The 20,147-nt window shown below is 36.1% G+C and overlaps 2 protein-coding genes across 5 annotated transcripts; one reads left to right on the plus strand and one right to left on the minus strand.

The window, feature by feature from the left end:
* The first annotated feature begins 102 nt into the window (after positions 1-102).
* Positions 103-14,125, plus strand: LOC106068103 (uncharacterized). Of its 2 annotated transcripts, none has more exons than XM_056029232.1 (5): positions 103-1,837; positions 7,237-7,454; positions 8,349-8,603; positions 10,317-10,465; positions 10,836-14,125. In XM_056029232.1, the coding sequence occupies exons 2-5, from the start codon at positions 7,322-7,324 to the stop codon at positions 11,052-11,054; spliced, it is 756 nt and encodes a 251-aa protein (XP_055885207.1). In that variant the 5' UTR covers positions 103-1,837; positions 7,237-7,321; the 3' UTR covers positions 11,055-14,125. The 2 variants fall into 2 exon arrangements, with proteins under 2 accessions (XP_055885207.1, XP_055885208.1); XM_056029233.1 differs by having other exon boundaries at positions 103-1,554.
* On the minus strand, positions 12,751-18,885 carry LOC129926271 (uncharacterized). Of its 3 annotated transcripts, none has more exons than XR_008777915.1 (4): positions 17,226-17,352; positions 15,819-15,957; positions 15,117-15,234; positions 12,751-14,267 (listed from the first exon to the last, which is right to left on the minus strand). XR_008777915.1 is itself a non-coding variant. In XM_056029235.1 (4 exons), the coding sequence occupies exons 1-4, from the start codon at positions 18,762-18,764 to the stop codon at positions 14,169-14,171; spliced, it is 333 nt and encodes a 110-aa protein (XP_055885210.1). In that variant the 5' UTR covers positions 18,765-18,885; the 3' UTR covers positions 12,751-14,168. The 3 variants fall into 3 exon arrangements, 2 of the variants coding, with proteins under 2 accessions (XP_055885210.1, XP_055885209.1); XM_056029235.1 differs by lacking the exon at positions 17,226-17,352 and adding an exon at positions 18,737-18,885 and having other exon boundaries at positions 15,168-15,234; XM_056029234.1 differs by lacking the exon at positions 17,226-17,352 and adding an exon at positions 18,737-18,885.
* Between the last annotated feature and the right edge of the window lie 1,262 nt (positions 18,886-20,147).

A 20,147-nucleotide genomic window follows, 5' to 3' on the forward strand; every position in this document is an offset into this window, starting at 1 on the left:
CACGCGTCTAAAGGGATAAGTAGGTCTAGCGTAAGACATAACTTTAGCACGAGTATATATATATATATATATATATATATATATATATACATATATATATATATTTATATATATATATATATATATAGTTCGTCCATCGTGGTTCGATGATGACCACTTTGTCATCCAGGGGGCTGAGGGCTTTGCACTGGGGTTTTATGCCTCCTCGTGTGGCTGGTGAGACCTATGTGAGCCCGGAATGTTCGGCCGCACACTGGGCAGGTTATTCCAGCTGGAGCTTGCTTTTCTTCTCTGGCGTTTTTCTTCTGCCAGCGTTGTTCATTTTTCCTCAGCAACCTGTGCGCCAGTTTTCACAGCGCGACGCCATGATGCTCTGTCATGTGCCTCTGTCTCCCAGGTGCCTGGGTCTATGCTGAACGCCTTCTGAGAAGCTTTGAGGGTGTCCCTGAAGCGCTTTCTTTGCCCACCTTGCGAGCGCTTTCCTTCGCAGTCTGACAGTCTGGCCTTGCCCATGAAGCAATAAAGTTTGAAGATAATTTGGATTTTTACAAAATATGCAAAATGGCCTTTGCCCGCGATCAATTCAGACACTATTAAAAGTTAATAGTTTAAAAGGACGTTATTTTTATTTAGAAAAAAAAACAAAAACGGCTAGCCTATTTTATTTTAATTACCAAGCTGTTCGTTTTCGGAAGTTAAAATCGGAATTTAAAGATCTTTTCCATTTTTTAAAGATTTAAACAAGATAGACGGACGGGCGTACACAATATTTAAAATCGTTTGTCAATAAAAGTTTATCTGGCTTTACAAATGTTGTTGCGCCCCCACTTCATTGGGAAATTGATTCTTTTTCATTTTAGCTGTTTGTCTGTCGAATTTACGCTGCTTATAAAAGAGGATCTAACGATTTCCCTAGAACCATGATTCTTTCTCGGGGGGAAGGGGGGATGGAGCGGGGTAAAAAAATGTTTTGAAATTTAAGATTTATTAATTTTTAAGAGGAAAAAAATCGCTTAATAAGCTGCATAAAGGAGGCATTGTCTTTTTTAAACAAGTATTTTCAACGTTTTTCTTGTGTTTGTGTGTGTGTGTGTGTCTTTTTGAGTATTCTATTAGGTTTTGTTTATAATTACTACATTATTTTTTATTCTTCTACCCTGAAGTGTCTCAAAGTTTAATGATTTTACTAAAAGTCTTACTCTAATCAAATGTGAATATTTATCACATCGAACTCCCACTGCTGAATATTGTAATCAATGGGTGAGCATTGACTTGGAGCAAACAAACTTGATTCCTATAGGACACAAAGATATTAATGGGAAAAAAACAAAGAGGAGAAATAAAAATAAAGATGGCTTGAGCTTTATTGGTGTAAATATTGACGTGAATAGAAAAGCCGCATCAAGTTATGAAAGCCTCGTTTGGCTTTGTATTGATTTCTGGAGGTGCTCGGCCCAGTCCAAGTTTAACCGGACATCACTGACGTAGCGAAGCCGATGATTGTTCACGGTACCCGGAGCTTTCATTTCTTTTGGCTGTGCTAAATGACCAGCGGTCAGTTCGTCGCATAGGTTCATAATAAAAATTCAAAAATTTTCTGTTTATTAAAAAAAAAAGAACATTTAAAAAAAATTGATTCGCAATAAGAAGCCTACAATGTATAAGTAACAAGTCATACTCGTGGACAAAGCTATAGTGGATGGTGTCTAGGAATAGCTGTAAATATTAGCCTTAATTATATCACAGTAATATTTTACAATATAGAAGTAGGCCTACTGGATTAAATACTATATGATAAGAATATTTTTGACTTTGGGCGATTTTGTTCCTATGATCAGTAAGTCACAACATTTATTTACATGTTGTTTTTTTTGTTGTTGTTTTTTTGTTGTTGTTTTTTTCACTGGATTTTTTGTTTCTTAACATTTTTTCACAACAAAGCTGGCTATTTCATTTTTCTGTGATTCAGGTAAAACTTTTTTTTTGTTTAAAGACTACAACCGTTCGAGATGAAGACGATCCCACGTAATACCACGATGTATTCTGGACACATTTGTCTACGTTTTTTGATTCTTGGCTTATTTGTGTTGTCCTTGTCTCTGAGGCTACTTGATGATAAGCAACATGCCGGTCGTCACCTCTTTAACTGTAAGCAGTGGTCTAAACGTTTCTTAGTTCTGTATTAAAATACAACTGCGGCCCGTGAAAGCTTTGTTCTCTGAAAATATTTTCTATTTTTTTTTTTTTTTGAAAAATATAAATTTTAGGTATATTTTACTCGTTGTTGAATTGTTAATACATTTATGTGCTCTCCTCACTAATGGATAGACAGCCATTTTGATTTTGTGATGAACATTAGCATAATTTTTGATCTCTTCGACTCAAAGTCTAATGAGAATTACAAAATAGATCTGGATATTTCTGGAATATTTTTCAGCATACAGCTTCAAAAATTAATAAACTCTTTATCACGTTAAAGCTAAATAAAGATCCAATCTATTTTTCTAAAGGAGAAAATAAATTTACTATCATCATTGTTATCTGTCCCTTGACTTCCGGCAATTTTTAGAGGTGCTGGGACAGTTCACGTAACAAAATCAGCTGTATGATATCAAGAGACAAATTCAACTTTGGTTCAGTTGATGGAAGAGCGCATACCTAATGAAGGAATGCGTAAGGTGTTGAATAGAATAATGAATTTTGTTTCAAAAATTGCCAAATTTACTTCAGAAATGAAGAGAAGATGATAACGTCCAAGGCAAAACCTCTGGCCGGATGGCAAAGAGGGGACAGCGAAAAGATTCGAACTCGGAACAATCATGACGGCAGTCCGTAGCGAATACCATACCATCAGACAGCTAGGTGTTTCTTTAAGTTTGACGACAGTCCGTAGGGAATACCATACCATCAGACAGCTAGGTGTTTCTTTAAGTTTGACGCTTAAAACCATTAATCTCTCCAATTGTAAATATATATCTCTAGTTAATACAGATAGTAAAATGCATTGAGATTCACTGCTTGGAAAAAAATGACTTGTGTATTATGCAGAAAATGAGCTGCTAAGTTCAGCTGATCCCAAACGAATGTTCTCGATTCTGGATACCAGACTGTAATTAGGTTATGTGCAATTGTGCATTGTTTTCAACGCCGCCAGTGGCTATGAAAATCAATGCATTGTTCATCTGCTGTGTGGCCGAGTGGATCGTGTGTTCATTGGTTTGAATTTCTAATATTGATTACTGGACATCTCAATCTTATCAGCCCGAATCCAAACATAGTTGGCTGACCGAGTCAAGCTTGTGACTCACCAGTGGTCAAGTTAGCTGACCATTTTTTATTTCTCTGTATTCCCGTATAGGCGTGGATTAATACAATAATTTCACCATATAGAAATTCTTTAGATTTTCTTAGTTTTCAATGTTCAAAAGTTGTCTAGGAAATATCTTTTACTTGATTCAAAACCTTTGTTTGCTTTTATGGCAAAAAAAAATCCACTTTTCATTCACTCCGTAATGAGTTTTAGCCTGCGCATTCTAGCGATTTAAAAAATCTGGGATGCGGTAGAATCTCCTCCCCCACAGCACCCACAAAAGCTTCACATTAATACTTTTTTTTTTCACTTGGACTACAAAATCCTAATGCTTATATTAATAACTGATTTGCCAATTCGTGATAAGTATAAAAAAAAAGAGTAAAGTACCCATATCAGACCTTGTATGTTTTTATGGCCAACTGTTATCGAGTGTATCTTGTGACCAGCACAACGACCAACCGCCTTTACTTTCCCAAACTAATGTCAGATACCCAATAGAGTTGGGTGGACCGAGCCCTATCATCATAGTAGGCCTAAACACTAACATGTGACGTGGCCACCTGTGGTCAGTGTTCAGGTCTACTACGACGATGGGTCTCAAGTGAACTCAATGTCACCTTGAAAATCTCAAAATTCAAAATCCCAGACCTCACCGAGTTTCGATCTCGAGATTCTTCTGTTCGCTAGCCAAGCGCTCTGCTGCTCTACCACCACGACCCGAGCATTAGTAAGAGGTCACCTGACTAAATTCTGCAGTTTTAGGTAAGTAGGTATAAGGACTAATCTGACACAACTGAATAATATCACTTAACAAAATCATAGATCTAGTAGACAACTATTTTAGTCCTGAATAAATTCTTTATTCTTATTTGTTTACGGAAGGCGGAAGTTATGTTTAGCCGTCTGCTGATTGATCCAATATAAAGGCATTGTAAGGTAACTTGCAGACGTGAGTATGAATTCGTCTATGATGTTTTTAACAAAATTATAGTGAAATGATTTTCCTGAAATACGGACATATCGAACACATTTTACCCGTTAAGTATACTTCGATGCTCACTCTCTTACTGAAGTTAAAGGGGAGGCCATCGACGGTAAAACATGTCTGTCTACTTGCTGTGACATTGTTTAACAGTCTCATTTCTTACCGTTCTTTGGTCATGGCGATTGGTCGTTGTGCTGGCCAGGTGACACCCTCGTTAATTCCATGTATATAAAACTTTAAGTTTTGAGAGAAATTTGTTTGGACGGAAAGATTCTAATTCAGGCCCAGTACGAAAAGGCTTCTTTAAGTGTTTTCACAATACACAGTTTTGACCGAATGGCAATAGAAATGAAGAGCAAGGCAGATTTCACATTACATGTAGATATAAACAGTAGCGTAGCTATGGTGGGGGATGGGGGAGAATTTGACCCCCCCCCCGGTCACCCATTTGAGGGGACCCCCACATGAGTGTTCGAAATTATTTTTTTACATTAAATATTACGCCATTATTTCATGTCATGATGTAGAATGTCAAAATGCAGGGGAGCCCTAAATATGCCAAGCCCCCGGACCCCCAAATCCCATGCTACGCCACTGGATACAAATATACTATATGGAGAAGGGGCGATAAAAGGAACGTCCGGCGCATTGAAACAGCCGTGTCTTGTAACTTAATCTTAACGGTTGCCCTCTGGTGCCTTGGACCAAGTATCCCTCGTGAATAGGTTCACGCTTTTCCAGGTATCAGTTTTCTGTCATTCAGGCCGAGACCAAACGTTACAGAATGCCTAAACCTGTGACGTCGCAACCTGTGGTCTCGTGCAGTCACGAGAGTACAGTAAAGTTTCCTTTGTTGTAGACATCTTTGAAAATGTAACCTACCACTTAGTCACTAGCTAGTGACTAGTATATTGACTGTTTAGTTTCGCTTATAACAATCATCATGAAAAGCAATATATTTAGACTGTTAGGAGCCGGTGTGTTGAATTGTTAGTTTTAACTCTTTCTCCCCTAACCGACGATACCAACGTTGATTCCATCAGAATGTGGTAAATAATTACGGAGAGAAAGAGTTAATGTGAGTTGTACCTGTCCAAAGTTTTGTTTTTTGTCTTAGCACCGTGTGTTCAGGGGAAGATAGAGTGTGTGTGTGTCGTCCTATCAGATTGTGGGTGTGAGAGTATTAGCATTGTTCTGGCCTTATATTCCTTTTAATGGTGCCAGTGTTAAGCAATATGACAGAGGAGTTTTACAGTTTCATCAGACTGACTGACTGTCGAATGATCTCTGCTGTTTAGTGTTTGTGAAAACGGAACCTATTGTTTAACTACTTTGTCTTGATGGTCTTTGTTTTAGTTGTATTATCTTATCTTATAAAATACAGACGTTCCTTCAAAACAGAATCTGATTACGTCCATCGTGTGTCCCTGTGTCAATCTAGTCAATGACTTAAAATCTGCCAAGTCGTTGGTTTGCCTGGCTGATTCATGCAACCCATGCCATACTCGAATAGCACGTTATCGATTGAAATAGTTTTGCTGCTATATCTAGTACTCAATAATTGAGTAGGCGCGTTGGCTGAGTGGTAAAGCGCTTTTTCCTCCAAACCCGGAGTCACGGGTTCGAATCCTGGTGAAGACTAAGATTTTTACTTCCCTGATCTTTAGGGCGCCTCTGAGTCCACCCAGTTCTAATGGGCACCTGACATTAGTTGGGGAAAAGTAAAGGCGGTCGGTCGTTGTGCTTGCCACATAACACACTCGTCTGGTCTGAAAGGGGGACTTTACTTACTCAATAAGTAATGTAGCCTAGTACTTATGTTCCTCTGGATTATGACTATTACAAATATTCTGAGATATATCGAGCTGTTCTTATCTTAAAAATAACTTTATAACTGGTTGAAGACTGGCATCATTTTAGTTTTTAGACACTCGACTGGTGTTGTAGCTTCAACTATTCCCCTTTGAACTTAGAAAAAAAAATCTTTTACTTGATCATTATGGCCATAAATCAAATGCCTACTGTTACTATATCTGTACATAATATTTTAGTATCCAATTAAAGTCGCATGCATGTTCCTTCTTTATAATGTCTGAGAAATAGATTGTGGACATTGTAGAGCAAATCATTTAATGTTAAATAAGTTGTGGGGGGGGCGCTATTAGAGCATGGAATCGGTTGCCTGAGCTAGCCAGGAAAACCAGTGACTTGGCAGAATTTAAGTCATTGGTTAACATGCATGACATAATGCATGACGCGTTGGACGTAATCATATTCTTTTTTGAAGTAACGTCTGTATCATATAAGATAAGAATGTAAAGCACGATACATTTCTAAACTGAGTGAAGGTTTAAAAGACTTAATTACGTACTTAAATCCTCCCGCGCCGTTCTGCGCATTGGGCGGCTAGCTGTCTCCTTAAAGCCTCTTCCCACCTAGCACCTGATGTCCACTGCTCTGAGGCCCTCAATGAAGGTTTAAAGAACGTAATATATTAGTCTGACCTAATTATTATCATCACAACGTTACTTCGTATTATATTCAAAATCTTTGTTCGCTCTTCTCTTTAAGAAACAACACAATGTCGTTTAAAAAAAAAAAAGTAAAGTTCCCCTTTCAGACCTTGTGGTCTATAAGGCAGATGATATAAAGGTCATCTGTTTCTGTGGCCTAGGGCTAACAAGGGTGTCCTGTGCCCAGCTAATGCCAGGTACCCATTAGAGCTGGGTGGACTCAGATGCGCCCGAAGAGCCCAGTCTTCACCAGGATTCGAACACCGGACCTCGGTTCAGAAGCCAAGCGCTTTACCGCTCAGCCACCGCGCCCCCTACAATGCTATTTAAATGATACAATTTCACTCTTTGTGTGTGTGTGTGTATAGATATAACAAGTGGAACTAAAAAAGTTACATGAGGTGTACACTTTTTTTTTCTTACAGGTAATCAAGACTAAAGTTGTGGGCAAGACACTACGACCACGTGTTCCGGTCTGAAGAAGTAAAGGAAGCACTTCTATAGTCGGACATGTCTCTTCAAGCTGTCGACCTGGAGCAGCTGGTCAAGGATCACGCTGAAAAGTTTCTAGAAAAAGATCAGAAGAAAGAAGCAGATTTGATTAGCCCACGAATAGATTGGTCCAAAATGACCATCAGTTATGGTCAGTTCAAAAGACTTTGTATTTTCTCATCACATTTACTGTAATGTTAGTGAAAAATACGTGTCCAGTGTCCAGCAGTAAGGTATTAAAGTAGCCTTTTACTTGCATATAAATCTTCACGTGCGTTCGAAATAAAATCAGTAATAGAATTACCCAGTACACATTTTATGTATAATTACATTAGTTATGAATATTTACAAATAAGGCTCCTACACAGCTTGTTCTCATTGTTAGCTAGTGGTGTGACTGTATGCCAATTCTACATTGAAGAACGACAGACGATGTAAATACCAAAAGACAATATAAATTTGATAACTATAAATCCTGCCTTCCTGAATTTATAGATTTTGCAGGAGTTTTTAGTTTGGAAATTGTTGTCAAGGGTCGTTGACTTGTAGCACCAAACTGCTGGTAGACATTAAAACCGTTGTAGGCGTATTAGCCTATATTTCAACTTGTAAAACTTAAAATAACCTGAATAACTTCCTTGTGAATAATACTTAATATAACTTTTATTACAATATAGACAATTTTAACTTGAGATGAAAAATATGTAGCAGAATTAAATAATAATATAAAATGGTATTTGGAATAAAATCTAGCTCACTAAAAAAAACAACGTCTTTTCACTGTGCCATTCTAGACCAAGACTCGTCTGGACTACCCAAGACAGCTGACGACAGGGCCGCTTATTTTGCAACATTCACATTCCATAGCCATCAACCAATCGCTACCTTTTTCTCTCTGTCACCATAGAAACAAACATACACACACACACACACACACCATAACAGACATAATAATCTTAATTTCTGAAGAAGTGTCCAAATCAAAAAATTGCCTAGTATCAAGTAATGATAGTGTGATGCAGAAATCAAAATCTCTCTCTTTCAGGTGACACCAAGTATGCAAACGAAGGCATGCCTTCCAAGCCAGTGACCCATGTTCTCTTTTCTACTACCTTCTCCAACGACACGCCCATAACCCAGACCTACACTTTGAAGACAGAGAGGAGAACCAGGTCCACCTGCGAGGTCTACTTCCACAAGACCTTCACCTACGGTGCTGAACTCAAGATGACCCTCCTGCCACCGAATCCAATCATCGACATCAACGCTGGTTTCAAAGCAGACGTAACCAAAGAAAAAAGTAAGTAGTAATGCCAGATCAAATCTTTATTCATTTCGTCATTCTATTCCTTACATTCAAAGACAACGTTCATACAGAGTAATAGTGCATTTAGTGTTACCATTCACATACAAGCTCATACTACACATGCAAGCTCATACTACACATACAAGCTCATACTACACATGCAAGCTCATAAAACAGAAATGATGGAAACACCTTACAAAAAACAAAAAAAAAACAAAAAAAACTTTAAAATTAGGGGATTCTTCTTCTTCTTGAAACTGTCAGGTAGAGTTGAGCCTTCGGCTCTTGGAACTCTAGGCCAGCAAAAGTGAACAAGAGCTCCCTCTCACCGGCCTGAATGAGAACAGTGTACACTGTTTTGTCTGGCGGGTGAGTCAGACTTGCGGCAAGAGGCCGCATACACTAAGACCCCCGCCATTTTCCTTTTCTATACCAGGCTAACCGTGCGGGACACGCCATTTATTATGTAACGGCCCCTTGAGGAACGGCGCCTGGATTGTGACAAGGTTGTGGGAGCTTTTTTACAACTCCGCACAGTGCAATGAGGATGCTCTCGCAACCCCTTAGGAGAGTCTTGTTTTGCTACCCTTTAGCCTAATCGTTTCATCTTACGATCGTTTCCACGCGGGCGCCACTATGAGGCAGGGTAGCATGCCCGGGAAAATTCGGGGATTGAAATTTAATTGATATATATATAGTCCGAAGACTAGTGAGGATGGCAGTATTTCATGTGGCTCACAGCCCCAGCTATGACCTACATATTTTGCCACATCAAGCGCACGCATAACCATTGTCCTCGGCAGAGGATTGTCTTTTGGTCTCAAATGTGTGTCCCGCGACCTTCGCAGGTGACCTCCAGCTGCCTTGTTCTAAAGCCGCATACAACCAGGTGCTCTCTTCTATGTCAGTTAAAGCAAGTTGCCGCCAAAGCGCTCCCGTGGGGCACCTCTGTTACCCTCGACCACCTTTCAGCTTCATGAATGATCCTTTGTTTGAACCAGAAGAAACAAGGGACATTCATGTACTGGATAAGATGTCACTGCAATAACTGGGAGTGAAATCAGGAAATGTGTATTTATTATTAGACACGTCCTGAACGGAGGTTCGATTTAAAAAAAAGAACATGATTTGCCAGACGTCTTATAACCCTACATTTAGACGTCTCATCCTAACACAGTGAAGACAACATTTATTTTTGTTTTTTTACCTTACGCCCTTTTTTTTCCATTCAATATCTAGCCTAAGGAAAGCATAAAGAAACTAGAACAAATACAAAATAGAGCCGTGAGATTTATAACAAAGATATCTTCCAATTTGATTACAATAACACCATTAGTAGAATCACTAAACTTAGAGACACTTCAGGACAGAAGAATAAATATAAAAGTAGCTAAAATACATAAAACATTAAGCTATAATTTACAAATAGAAAAACAAATAATGAAACACTCAGAAAGACACAAAGATAGGGGCAAATTTCTTATTCCATACACTAGAATAAATTCAAACTCTTTCTTCCCTAATGCCATTAGAGAATGGAATGGGTTGCCTGAATCAGCCAGGAAAAGCAGAGTTTAAGTCACTGATTAACACGCATGACTAGATTTACACAAGTAATGCGTTAGACGTAATTATCTTCTTTTGTAGTATACAAGATATAATTTCCAATGATTGTAAAGAAAAAACACCTCCCCCCCCCTCCCCCAGGTCTGAACAGAACTATAGAACAAGAACTGTTATGGGGAATGGACAGTGAGATCACAGTCAGTCCTGGTCACCAGACCAAAGCAGAGCTGGTCATCCAGGAGGGAGAAATGAACGGAGAGTTTGAGATGCTGACTACGTTTGATGGCAAGGTAGGCCTACATCTTTTGATTGCATCAACATCAACAGGTGTAGTGTTCTGTATTTTGTCATTACACCAGTTTATACTTTCTATTTTCACTTGCCATCCTATTGAAATTCTCTGGTAATAATGAACTTGTATTTATTATTTCACAATTAAATTTTTAAATATTTGTATTTAACATTTTAGATGGAAGATTGTTTTACTATTTTGCAGACATCTGACTGTTTTATTATTTTGCAGAAAAAAATCCATTTTCTTTTACCTTCCAACTCGAAGTCAAGGGTTGTAACTCTAATAATTAGACAAATGTAGTTACTGTAAGAGTAACCTGATTTTTACTTCTCCTGATTTGAAAGAAATGATTATTTCCTTTGTAGGTGCTGGTGACATATGAGCACAAGAAGAGTCAAGACTTTATCTCCACCATATATGGCAATGTCTCCAGGATCTTCGTGGATCATGGATTCACTCCAGATGACCTGAAGAGACCAACTTTCCTGGTGAAAGGTGACTGCAAGTGTAGGTTCGGCATTGACCAGTTCATTAGAGTGACCGAGACCCCACTGGTCAAGCCTGGAGACAGTGGACAAGAATAGAACCCAGAATGATTCTACTATTCTCTCTGATCTACTTTGGGAAACTGATCATATTAAGTGTAAATACTTTAAATGAAACTGTGAATAAATAGAGAAAGCTAACAGTCTTTCATCTAAAATATTGTATTGAAATATTTAAAAATCTTTAACAGTATGTGCAGATCTTGTCAAAGTGATATGGAATTATATAGCCATCGTATATTTCATTGGAAATAATGGGCTCATCTTCGACTGTGAAGGATTTATTTATGTGTAGAGGGAGGAACTAGAAGTAACTGCAAAAGGTGAATCAAATGTATTATAAGACCATGATGCCAGTTTACATATGATACACACAAGGACATCCAAGCAAATAGAGTATCATTTGATATTTCAGTATTCATTGAATATATACATATTTCAGATAAAGAATTGCCTTCTTCAGATTGCCCTCTGTGTTGAATAGAATCAGATTGATCTGCAAAGCACACAGTATGTTCTAATCAAATAGCGCTATTAGAGCATGGAATGGGTTGCCTGAGCTAGCCAGGAAAACCAGTGACTTGGCAGAATTTAAGTCAGTGGTTAATATGCATGACTAAATGCATGATGCGTAGGACGTAATCATCTTCTTTTTTGAAGTAACGTCTGTATTATATAAGATAAGATAAGATAGAATGGAGTAAATCCAAATAAATATTGTAATGTGAGAAACAGTGTGCAAAGATATTTAATGAACTTTTCATTGTTCTATAATTTTTTTTTTAAACAACATAAAGTCACATGAGTATCATGCAGTTTCACAAGCTGATAAAGTTCTTGGTGTTTCAATGTGCAAATTTTTTTTTACATGATTTTATTTGAAACTCTCAAGACGCAATAAAAACTGATAAATTGTAAAATCACTTGAGAGCAAAGAGTTGAAGACAAAATTTTATTGAGTGGTACACAATTAATAACACAGAACATAGACACCTAACTATGCTTTGGTAAATAAGTAAATGTCTGAATTGTAACTTTTTTTTATATAATTGCTGTCTGATTTCATTTTAAATTTGATTTTGATTGTAAAGGAAATGAGAAACACTGTTCAGTGGTTTTTCCTTTGTAAATTTGAGACATAATGTTATATCCTTAGTTCATTTTTTTCATGAAAACACTTCTGAAGTTGTTCATCTATTTCAAATGCATCCATAATGTACAGTTAAAGTTAAGTGACAGATCAAATGAAATCTGTTGAAGTATAATTATAGCTGAGATTGTTTTGAAAAACAAATTATAAACTTCATGTAATTTAAAAGATTTAAATAAAAAACTTCAGATATGTAAAAAAAATTAATAACAAAGCACAAGTTTAAAAAAAAAAATATTAGTTTCAAAATACTCCAATCTCATTAAGTGATTAAAAACATATTCTTGCACTGTTGCTTAAATATAAGAAAATTAAATACGAAAAAATTCAATTTTATTTTTGAACATAAGTAATATATATCCCTGCATTTCATTTTTAAATAGACATTTATAAACAGATGTATAAATTGCACAAGATCAATACTTTTGTATTAATTTTTATAAAATACACGAGTTAAAAATGTATTTAAAATATAGAATTCAAATTATCTGGCTGACTAGAATAGCCTGAACACTTTGTATGAAATAAGAAGTACAAAAAATATATCAGTACAAAATAGTAAAAATATATTTTTTTTAAATTAAATAAAATATAATTATATTATAATTATATTATGTAAACTTAGATCCACCGGACAAATAATGTTAAGGTATATTGCGATTGTCTAAAGATCTAACTATAAAGAAAAATAGTGAACATTTTTCTAGCAATGTATTAGACTAAGTATGCAAAAAGTTATTTTAACTAAACACAGAATAAAATTTTAAAATAAATATACAATAATAGTTTCAAGAAAAAATGAACAACAGACTCAAATGTAAAAAAAAAAAAAAAAAAAAAATATATCAATTGAATAAATAAACAAATTTGAAATGGCAACAAAAAGAAACCTCAAGATTTGAAAAAGATATGTGTAAAAATACTAATTGATTCTGTGACTGAACTGGTACCCACGATGAAGATTGATAAATATATTGAAGAGTTCATTTAAAAATAGCTTCCATGTTAGATAACTTTTCAGGGCGCACTAGGAGTGAATATCCAACAGCTACATTTAGTTTATCGCACAATGTTTAATAGTATGCTTTACTATTTTGTAAAATCTTCTACATAGTTGAGGATAATCTACATCCTAGCCAAACACACACAGCCCCCAAGGACTACAGGACCATCGAGACTGAGAAACAGTCAAGCCTGTCTCGATGGTCCTGTTTATACCCTGCCCACTGCCCTGTAGTCCTTTGAGGGGCGGTGGGGGTGGGGTCTAGGATGTAGATTATCCTAAACTATGAAGGAACATCTGAAATATGTAGAAGATTTTACAAAATAGTTAAGCAAACAACCAGGCAGCCATCCTTTAATTTATTATTCACAATTTCAATTTGTAAGCAAGCTTTTAAACTAAAACAATTATACTATAAAGCAAAAATATACACACATTTTTTTAAGTAGTAATTTTAGATAGACGTAAAAAAAATATTACATAAATTTTCTGCTGGATAAAGAAAAAATTACATTCTACAAATGGGTGAGTGAAAACAAGAAGTGAAATAAATTTAATACATTTTTAAAAAGTGTAGATTGGCATAAACAAGAGTATTAATACTATGATTAAAATCATAATATGTCAAAATTTGAGTCAATTTTATTATTTCAAAAACTTGTGGATGCTCATATAAAAAAAATGCTAAAGTAGGCCTATAAATGACGAGGTAAAACTTCAAAAATTTTAGTTGGCAACACACATAGCCTATATACAATGCAATTTAATGTAAAGAGCTATTGGGCCTATTTAAATGCTCAAATGTTACAGTAATAGACAGAAAAAGTGCAGTGATTTCTAAAATCGGAAATGGTACCATTATCAGGTGTTTATTTAAGCAGTCTGACATTGGTTTTCATTATCAAAAGATTCACTGGTATATTTAGTTTCCCCCTAGCCTGTCGAGGTCATCTGTTTCTTAACATCATCTGCTCTATAGGTCTGAAAGGGAAACTTTATTTTAGCCTGTCGAGGCTATCTGACCTGTTCTGATTTCATACTCCCATGATATAGAAACATCTTTTTTCTTCAGAAAAACTCGAATCCAGTCATTTTTTACCTAATAGAGAGACATAAAAATATTTCAATACAATTCAGTTGTTAAAGTCTCATCTCTATAGTCATATTCTCAAACTCACAAACCATGAGACCTTTCATCCTAAACTTTTGTTCTTATTTGTTGATTACTCTAATATCCTTGAACAACTTACAGCCACTCTTGCTATCTAGTAATATATTCTTTATATAATTTTTATTATCTGTGGGAAAATTTGTTTTACAATTGTGCGTTATATATATAACATGACATAATTAGACCAAAGAATGTAAACGATAGCACACAAAATATACATTCAAACCAGTTTCTCTTCAAATATGAGCCCTGTGAGGCTATTCTGTAATACATAATATATAGGGAGAATGTCTTTTGGTTATCTCATTCTTACCAACCCTCTATGCTTCTTACCTCCCCTCTGTTTCTTACCAATCCTCTATGCTTCTTACCTCCCCTCAAGGCTTTTTACCTCCCCTCTAAGTCTGAGGGTGATTTCATAGAACTGATTAGAGGTGATGTTTTATTTTGCCTTATAACTATATGTATGACTATTATATTCTTTGTAACCTTATTGTTTAGTAATGTCTTATGATATAATTTTATAATTACAAGTTTAGAGTCTTTTTTTTTTAATTGTTAGGTAAACACATTTTTTTTAAATTCATTTTTACTGAAAAATTGTATATGATACATAAAGTGGAGTATGCAAACATAATCTAATAATATAATTTTTCATTGTGTATTTCATACCTTAAAATAAAGTGGATTATAGTGGTTGTGGATCTATTAGCTAACTATTCCGTTAATGAATAAAAAAAATTCTTTGAGGTTAAACTGCAACTAATCATGTCTTACTTGAAAGTGGCTTTTGTTTGGGTCTATTTCATAAGGAAGTTTTTCAATTACCAAAGAATAGTGGGCACCGTTCATCTTCTTATCCTCCAAGTGAGGGCTTACTGTGAGATCAAAATTACTGGGGAAAAAATCAAAACATACTTTAGATTAAAGTATTTCAAATGCTTTTAAATTGTAATTTCAAGCGCTCTGAGCATGCTATAAGCATGAAAGTAGCGCTATATAAAAGCTATAATAATAATTAAAAAAAATAATAATAATAACCATAGTAAAAATCTAACCTAGTTGTAATTGTAGGCCGAAATGAGCTATGTATCCAAAATTTTTTCCCATGCTTAGGGAACATTTAGGTTACCATCTACAATGTGCAAGAACAACAAACTTAAAGGCCACTTTCTTATGAAGAGTTAAGCAGCGGTATGACACTATGACTTTGGGGTAGGGAATAATTTATCTTCTTTTTAAAAAGATAATCTTTAAATGGAACTCTACAATCAGTACTGCTAAGAATATTATATCTCAGGAAGTTTTACAATTATTTTCAAAAAGCAATAAAAAGATAAACATGAAAAAAACTAGCCTATTATAGATATTTGGTCAAAAAATAAAATAATTTTCAAATCTCTAAACAAAGTCTAATCTTTTTTTTTTTTTTTTTTTTTACATTTAACATTGCAAGCTCAAAAGAAAAGCAAAACAAACCTGTCGCCAAAAGTTATCTTTACATCTGCATTCTTGGCTTTAGCTTTTGATAAGGCATTTTCTATAGAGGACACCTCCAAGCCTTTCAAATGCACTTTGATTTTAACATATCCCACTTTGTTCTTTGGCTCACTTAAAGCTAACAAAATATATAAAAGACTTGAACATTTTGTGACAAAGTTATTGATAATATGTAAAGACAATTTTTACACCACTAAGTTATAATCATTATATATAAAGACTTGAAATTATGTGACTGAGTTGTTCATTCTGTGTTCAAATATTTAGAAACATTCTTTTTGTTCAACAGGAAACTAAGATCAAATAATTTTTATAACATGTTTTTTTAATGTACAAATACTGAAAATATATAGATCTAGATCTAAATATTCTTTTTTTATTGAAATTTCTAGAGAATTTATTTAACTTGGATACTGATGTTTTCTCACATAATCTTTTTTCTATTTAAATAAAAATAAAACCTGTCCAATCTCAAACTTGTGTTTGATAATAAAATAAAGGTGTATTTAGGCCTACTGTTTGCACTTTTTAAAAAATCTTTATTCAGACCTGCCTACCTAAAAAGTCCAAATGTGTAACAGTGATGGTCAAAATGTGTATTTTGGCACCAGAAAGTGTAACACTTGCGCAATCGACTACTTTGTCATATATATATATATATATATTTATTATTTATAATAATAATTTAAAAGCAAAATAATTTTATATTTAGATCTGGATCTAGACTAGATATATATTAAAGAAGACAATATCCTTTTTAATTAGTACAGACCATCAAATCTGTAGCACAACTGCCACTAGTAAATTTAGAATCTATAGATCTCTATACTGGATCTAATCTAGATTTAAATCTAGATCTAATCTAGGCCTACTCCAAACTTTCGTAGGCCTGCCTTGATTCTAAGAATCTAGATCTAGCTAGACGTTAATGACGTTATTGATCGAGAGTCTAGAATCTAGATTCTATGTCATACTGGAGGAGGTCTAGATCTAGATTATCTATATAGATTAGATCTAATATCTAGATCACTGTAGAAAATCGTAACGTAACGTCTAGCTAGCTGCTAGACTAATACAGTTACAGTACTACTGTATAGGCTATAGGCAGTATACTCTCAGTGTCTCAGTAGGCTATACTGCCTAGATCTATAGTATATATTCTATATAGTAAATACTATAATCTATATTCGTATACAGTACATTGAGTAGGCTACAATATAGTCTATAGTATAGGGTTGTACTTGTAGTCTAGGCTCTAGATCTATTCCTTTATAATAAGTAATCTAGATTTAGATCTAGAATCAAAAGGAATACGGTATTCGGGGATTCTTTTTTGTAGGGACTTTTTTAAGCTCCAAAATATTTAATCTCTACTAAAGAACTTACAAAACAAAAAGTCACGTTAGTTTAGCACAGTGTTTCTCAAACCTTTTTGTCTGCAGGCACAGTAAAAAAAAAAACTAAAACAACGGTCCGGCTTTGCTATTTTGTGACTACGTGTTCTCCCCCCCCCCTTGTTTTCTCGTGGACTATCCGCAGAAATAAGAGAGTGATCTTTCCTTTACTTCTTCTTCTCGTTTAAAACTGTTGAGGGAAGAAGAGAATTAAATATATATAGATAGATATGTAATTTATGTATATTGGGAAATTCTATAACCTGAATAGCTAACACCCCTTTCCTTCAAAATGGAGCGATCCGATTTAGCAGGACAGAGAAAAGGGGAAAGTGCGGGCTACTATTACTGGTCGTTACAAGTGGGGATGTCATCGCAACGTAAAATAAAAATGTAGGCAGACCTGTGTAACGCTACACGTATGGCGCTCTGAAACTCCAGCGGCACATCTGCAAATCTTCGGCGGCACCCAGTTTGAGAAACACTGGTGTAGCAGCTAACCGAACGGTACCAACCCGCCACTCCCTCACTCTCGCGTTCTTCATTTCTAGACATGTATTAAGAACCAATCAACGTATAGATCTGGGCAAAATGTGTTCACCCCACCTTTTCTGTTTCCCCCCTCCCCCCCCACAGGACGGGTTAGCGTGACCGCTTGTAAGCTAGTCTAGACAGGAAAAACAAAAAAGGATACGAAATGGGTAACGCGACGGGTTAAATTAGTATTTGCGTACAGGCGGTCATTTTTGGGAGATTTTGCGTAACGAATACGCATTTAGCGTAACTGTAGGAAGGTCTGTTTATTCCTTTCTTAAAAAAAAAAGAGAGAAAGATATTTAATAGCTGTGGTCTAGATCTGTCAGTATCACGATCATTATATTTGTTTGTTTACATGTTTAGTATGTCCCTTTAGATTTGAAGATAATTAATAACTAAAGTATATAATCCTAGCCCAAATCTCCAGAAAGACTGCAGGTGATGATGGTCTGCAGGGTTTGAACCCTGGAACATACAATTAGTCCATAAGGCATAGTGCATACCACATTACCAGGGTTTAGCTAGCAAATCTAGACCTAGATTATTCTAGATTGATCTTTTTCTTGATGATGTGAATATTTATATAAAATTTTCTAGATAGACTAGATCTATTATTCTATACTATAGATTTGTTCTAAATCTAGATCTTTAAAACAAACAAAGTAACAAAAAATACTTTGGGTTTACAGATAGTAGAATCTAGGCCTAAGTTTAGTTTTACTAAAGTTTTAGATCTAATCTAGATATAGTCTAGATCTCAATTCTAGACTCTAGATCTAGAGTAGACCTACTCTACACCACTCCAGTACTCCTACTACGGTAGTATATATTATTATTTATTATAATTACGTGACTGTGTAGTCCAGTGTAGTGTTTACATTATGATTATAAAAGATTACAATCAATGCTGTGACTGTCATTCGGACTCATTTTTTTTTTTCGGTCATTTGTACGCAAGCGTCATACCATAAACAGGTTCAGTAGTATCCGACATTTTAATTTAAGCTACACTCTAGACTCTAGATCTAGATTCTAGGCAGCGTAGATCTAGATCTAGGATCTGTTTCGTATTGGATCACAGTGTCGAGTAGAGTCAATTAGTTGTTTACAATAGATCTAGTCTAGAAGCAGTTTTGAAACTTAAAAGAGAAAGAGTTTCACTTATTGCACTTGCATCAATATCATTGAAGTCGTGAAAACCTGTATGTAGATCTAGTATATATAGTAAAGTAAAGTTCCCCTTTCAGATCTTGTGGTCTATAGGGCAGATGATTTAAAGGTCATCTGTTCCTGTGGCCTACGGTTAACGAGGGTGTCATGTGGCCAGCACAACGACCAACCGACTTTACTTTTCCCTAACTAATGTCAGGTACCCATTAGCGCAGGCACGCTACTCTGCCTCATCGTGGCGCCCGCGTGAAAACGACCAATAGAGGAAGTGGTTAGGCTAAATGAGTAGCAAAACAAGACTCCCGTGGGGATGCCCACGGGTAGACGAGAGTCCACCCATTGTACGGGCGGGGTTGTAAAAAAGTCCCCACAAACACGTACCACATCCATGCGCTGTTCCTCAAAGGGACCGTTACATAAATGGCGGGTCCCGCACAGTTAGCTTGGTACAACGAAGGAAAATGGCGGAGGCTCCCGGTGCCCTCGGCCTTCGGCCATGTGCAGCCAAGCATGTGTCGGGGGCCAAAGGCATTGGAAACAGCAATGTTTTATATAGGCATTGACTCGGGGGTCTCTCTCAAACAGAACTGTGTTCTCACAGGGTTTTTTTTTTTTTTACTGTTTGGCGTCCAAACAGGTTTTTTTTTTCAAACTTAGAGCTCGAAGAGCCTTCGGCTCAGCTCTTGGACATCAACAAGGTACCCATTAGAGCTGGGTGGACTCAGAGGCGCCCGAAGATCCCGAAATTAAAAATACCAGTCTTCACCAGGATTCGAACCCCGGTTCGGAAGCCAAGCGCTTTACCGCTCAGCCACCGCGCCTCCATACATATATATATCATGGGCGTGGCTAGGATTTTTTTAGGGGAGGTTGTTAGGGGGGATTTTTTTCTGCCCCCCCCCCCGAAAAAAAAATATGTTTGTATGGATGGATATGTGTATGTGTGTGTACATAATTAATCTCTATTATATTCTGACCCTTCATTCTTTTCGAAGACGTTTATTGTGCCCTAGAATAGGTTCTTCCTGGAGTTAGTGGAAAAATTGTAGACTCCTCGCCCTTGCCAGCAAGGGGTCTGGTGGAGCGCTGAGAGCTCCCCCAGCGCGGGGCGGAACCCGCCGCCAAGTACTATTTCTGGTGTTTAAAGCCAACTAAATGCATATTCTGAGGTACCTACAGTGCATTATTTTGCTATTAAAAAGTTTTA

This window comes from Biomphalaria glabrata, chromosome 5, assembly GCF_947242115.1.
Source record: "Biomphalaria glabrata chromosome 5, xgBioGlab47.1, whole genome shotgun sequence".
In the NCBI taxonomy this organism is placed as follows: domain Eukaryota; kingdom Metazoa; phylum Mollusca; class Gastropoda; family Planorbidae; genus Biomphalaria; species Biomphalaria glabrata.

Coding starts and splice junctions, on each gene's coding strand:
- LOC106068103 (XM_056029232.1), top strand. CDS start 7,322: ATGTCTCTTCAAGCTGTCGACCTGGAGCAGCTGGTCAAGGATCACGCT. Junction 7,455..8,348: donor CAAAATGACCATCAGTTATG/GTCAGTTCAAAA, acceptor TCTCTCTTTCAG/GTGACACCAAGTATGCAAAC. Junction 10,466..10,835: donor TGACTACGTTTGATGGCAAG/GTAGGCCTACAT, acceptor TTTCCTTTGTAG/GTGCTGGTGACATATGAGCA.
- LOC129926271 (XM_056029234.1), bottom strand. CDS start 18,764: ATGTCGGATACTACTGAACCTGTTTATG. Junction 15,958..18,736: donor TACTACTGAACCTGTTTATG/GTATGACGCTTG, acceptor ATATTTTGTTAG/CTTTAAGTGAGCCAAAGAAC. Junction 15,235..15,818: donor AAGATAACTTTTGGCGACAG/GTTTGTTTTGCT, acceptor TTTTTTCCCCAG/TAATTTTGATCTCACAGTAA.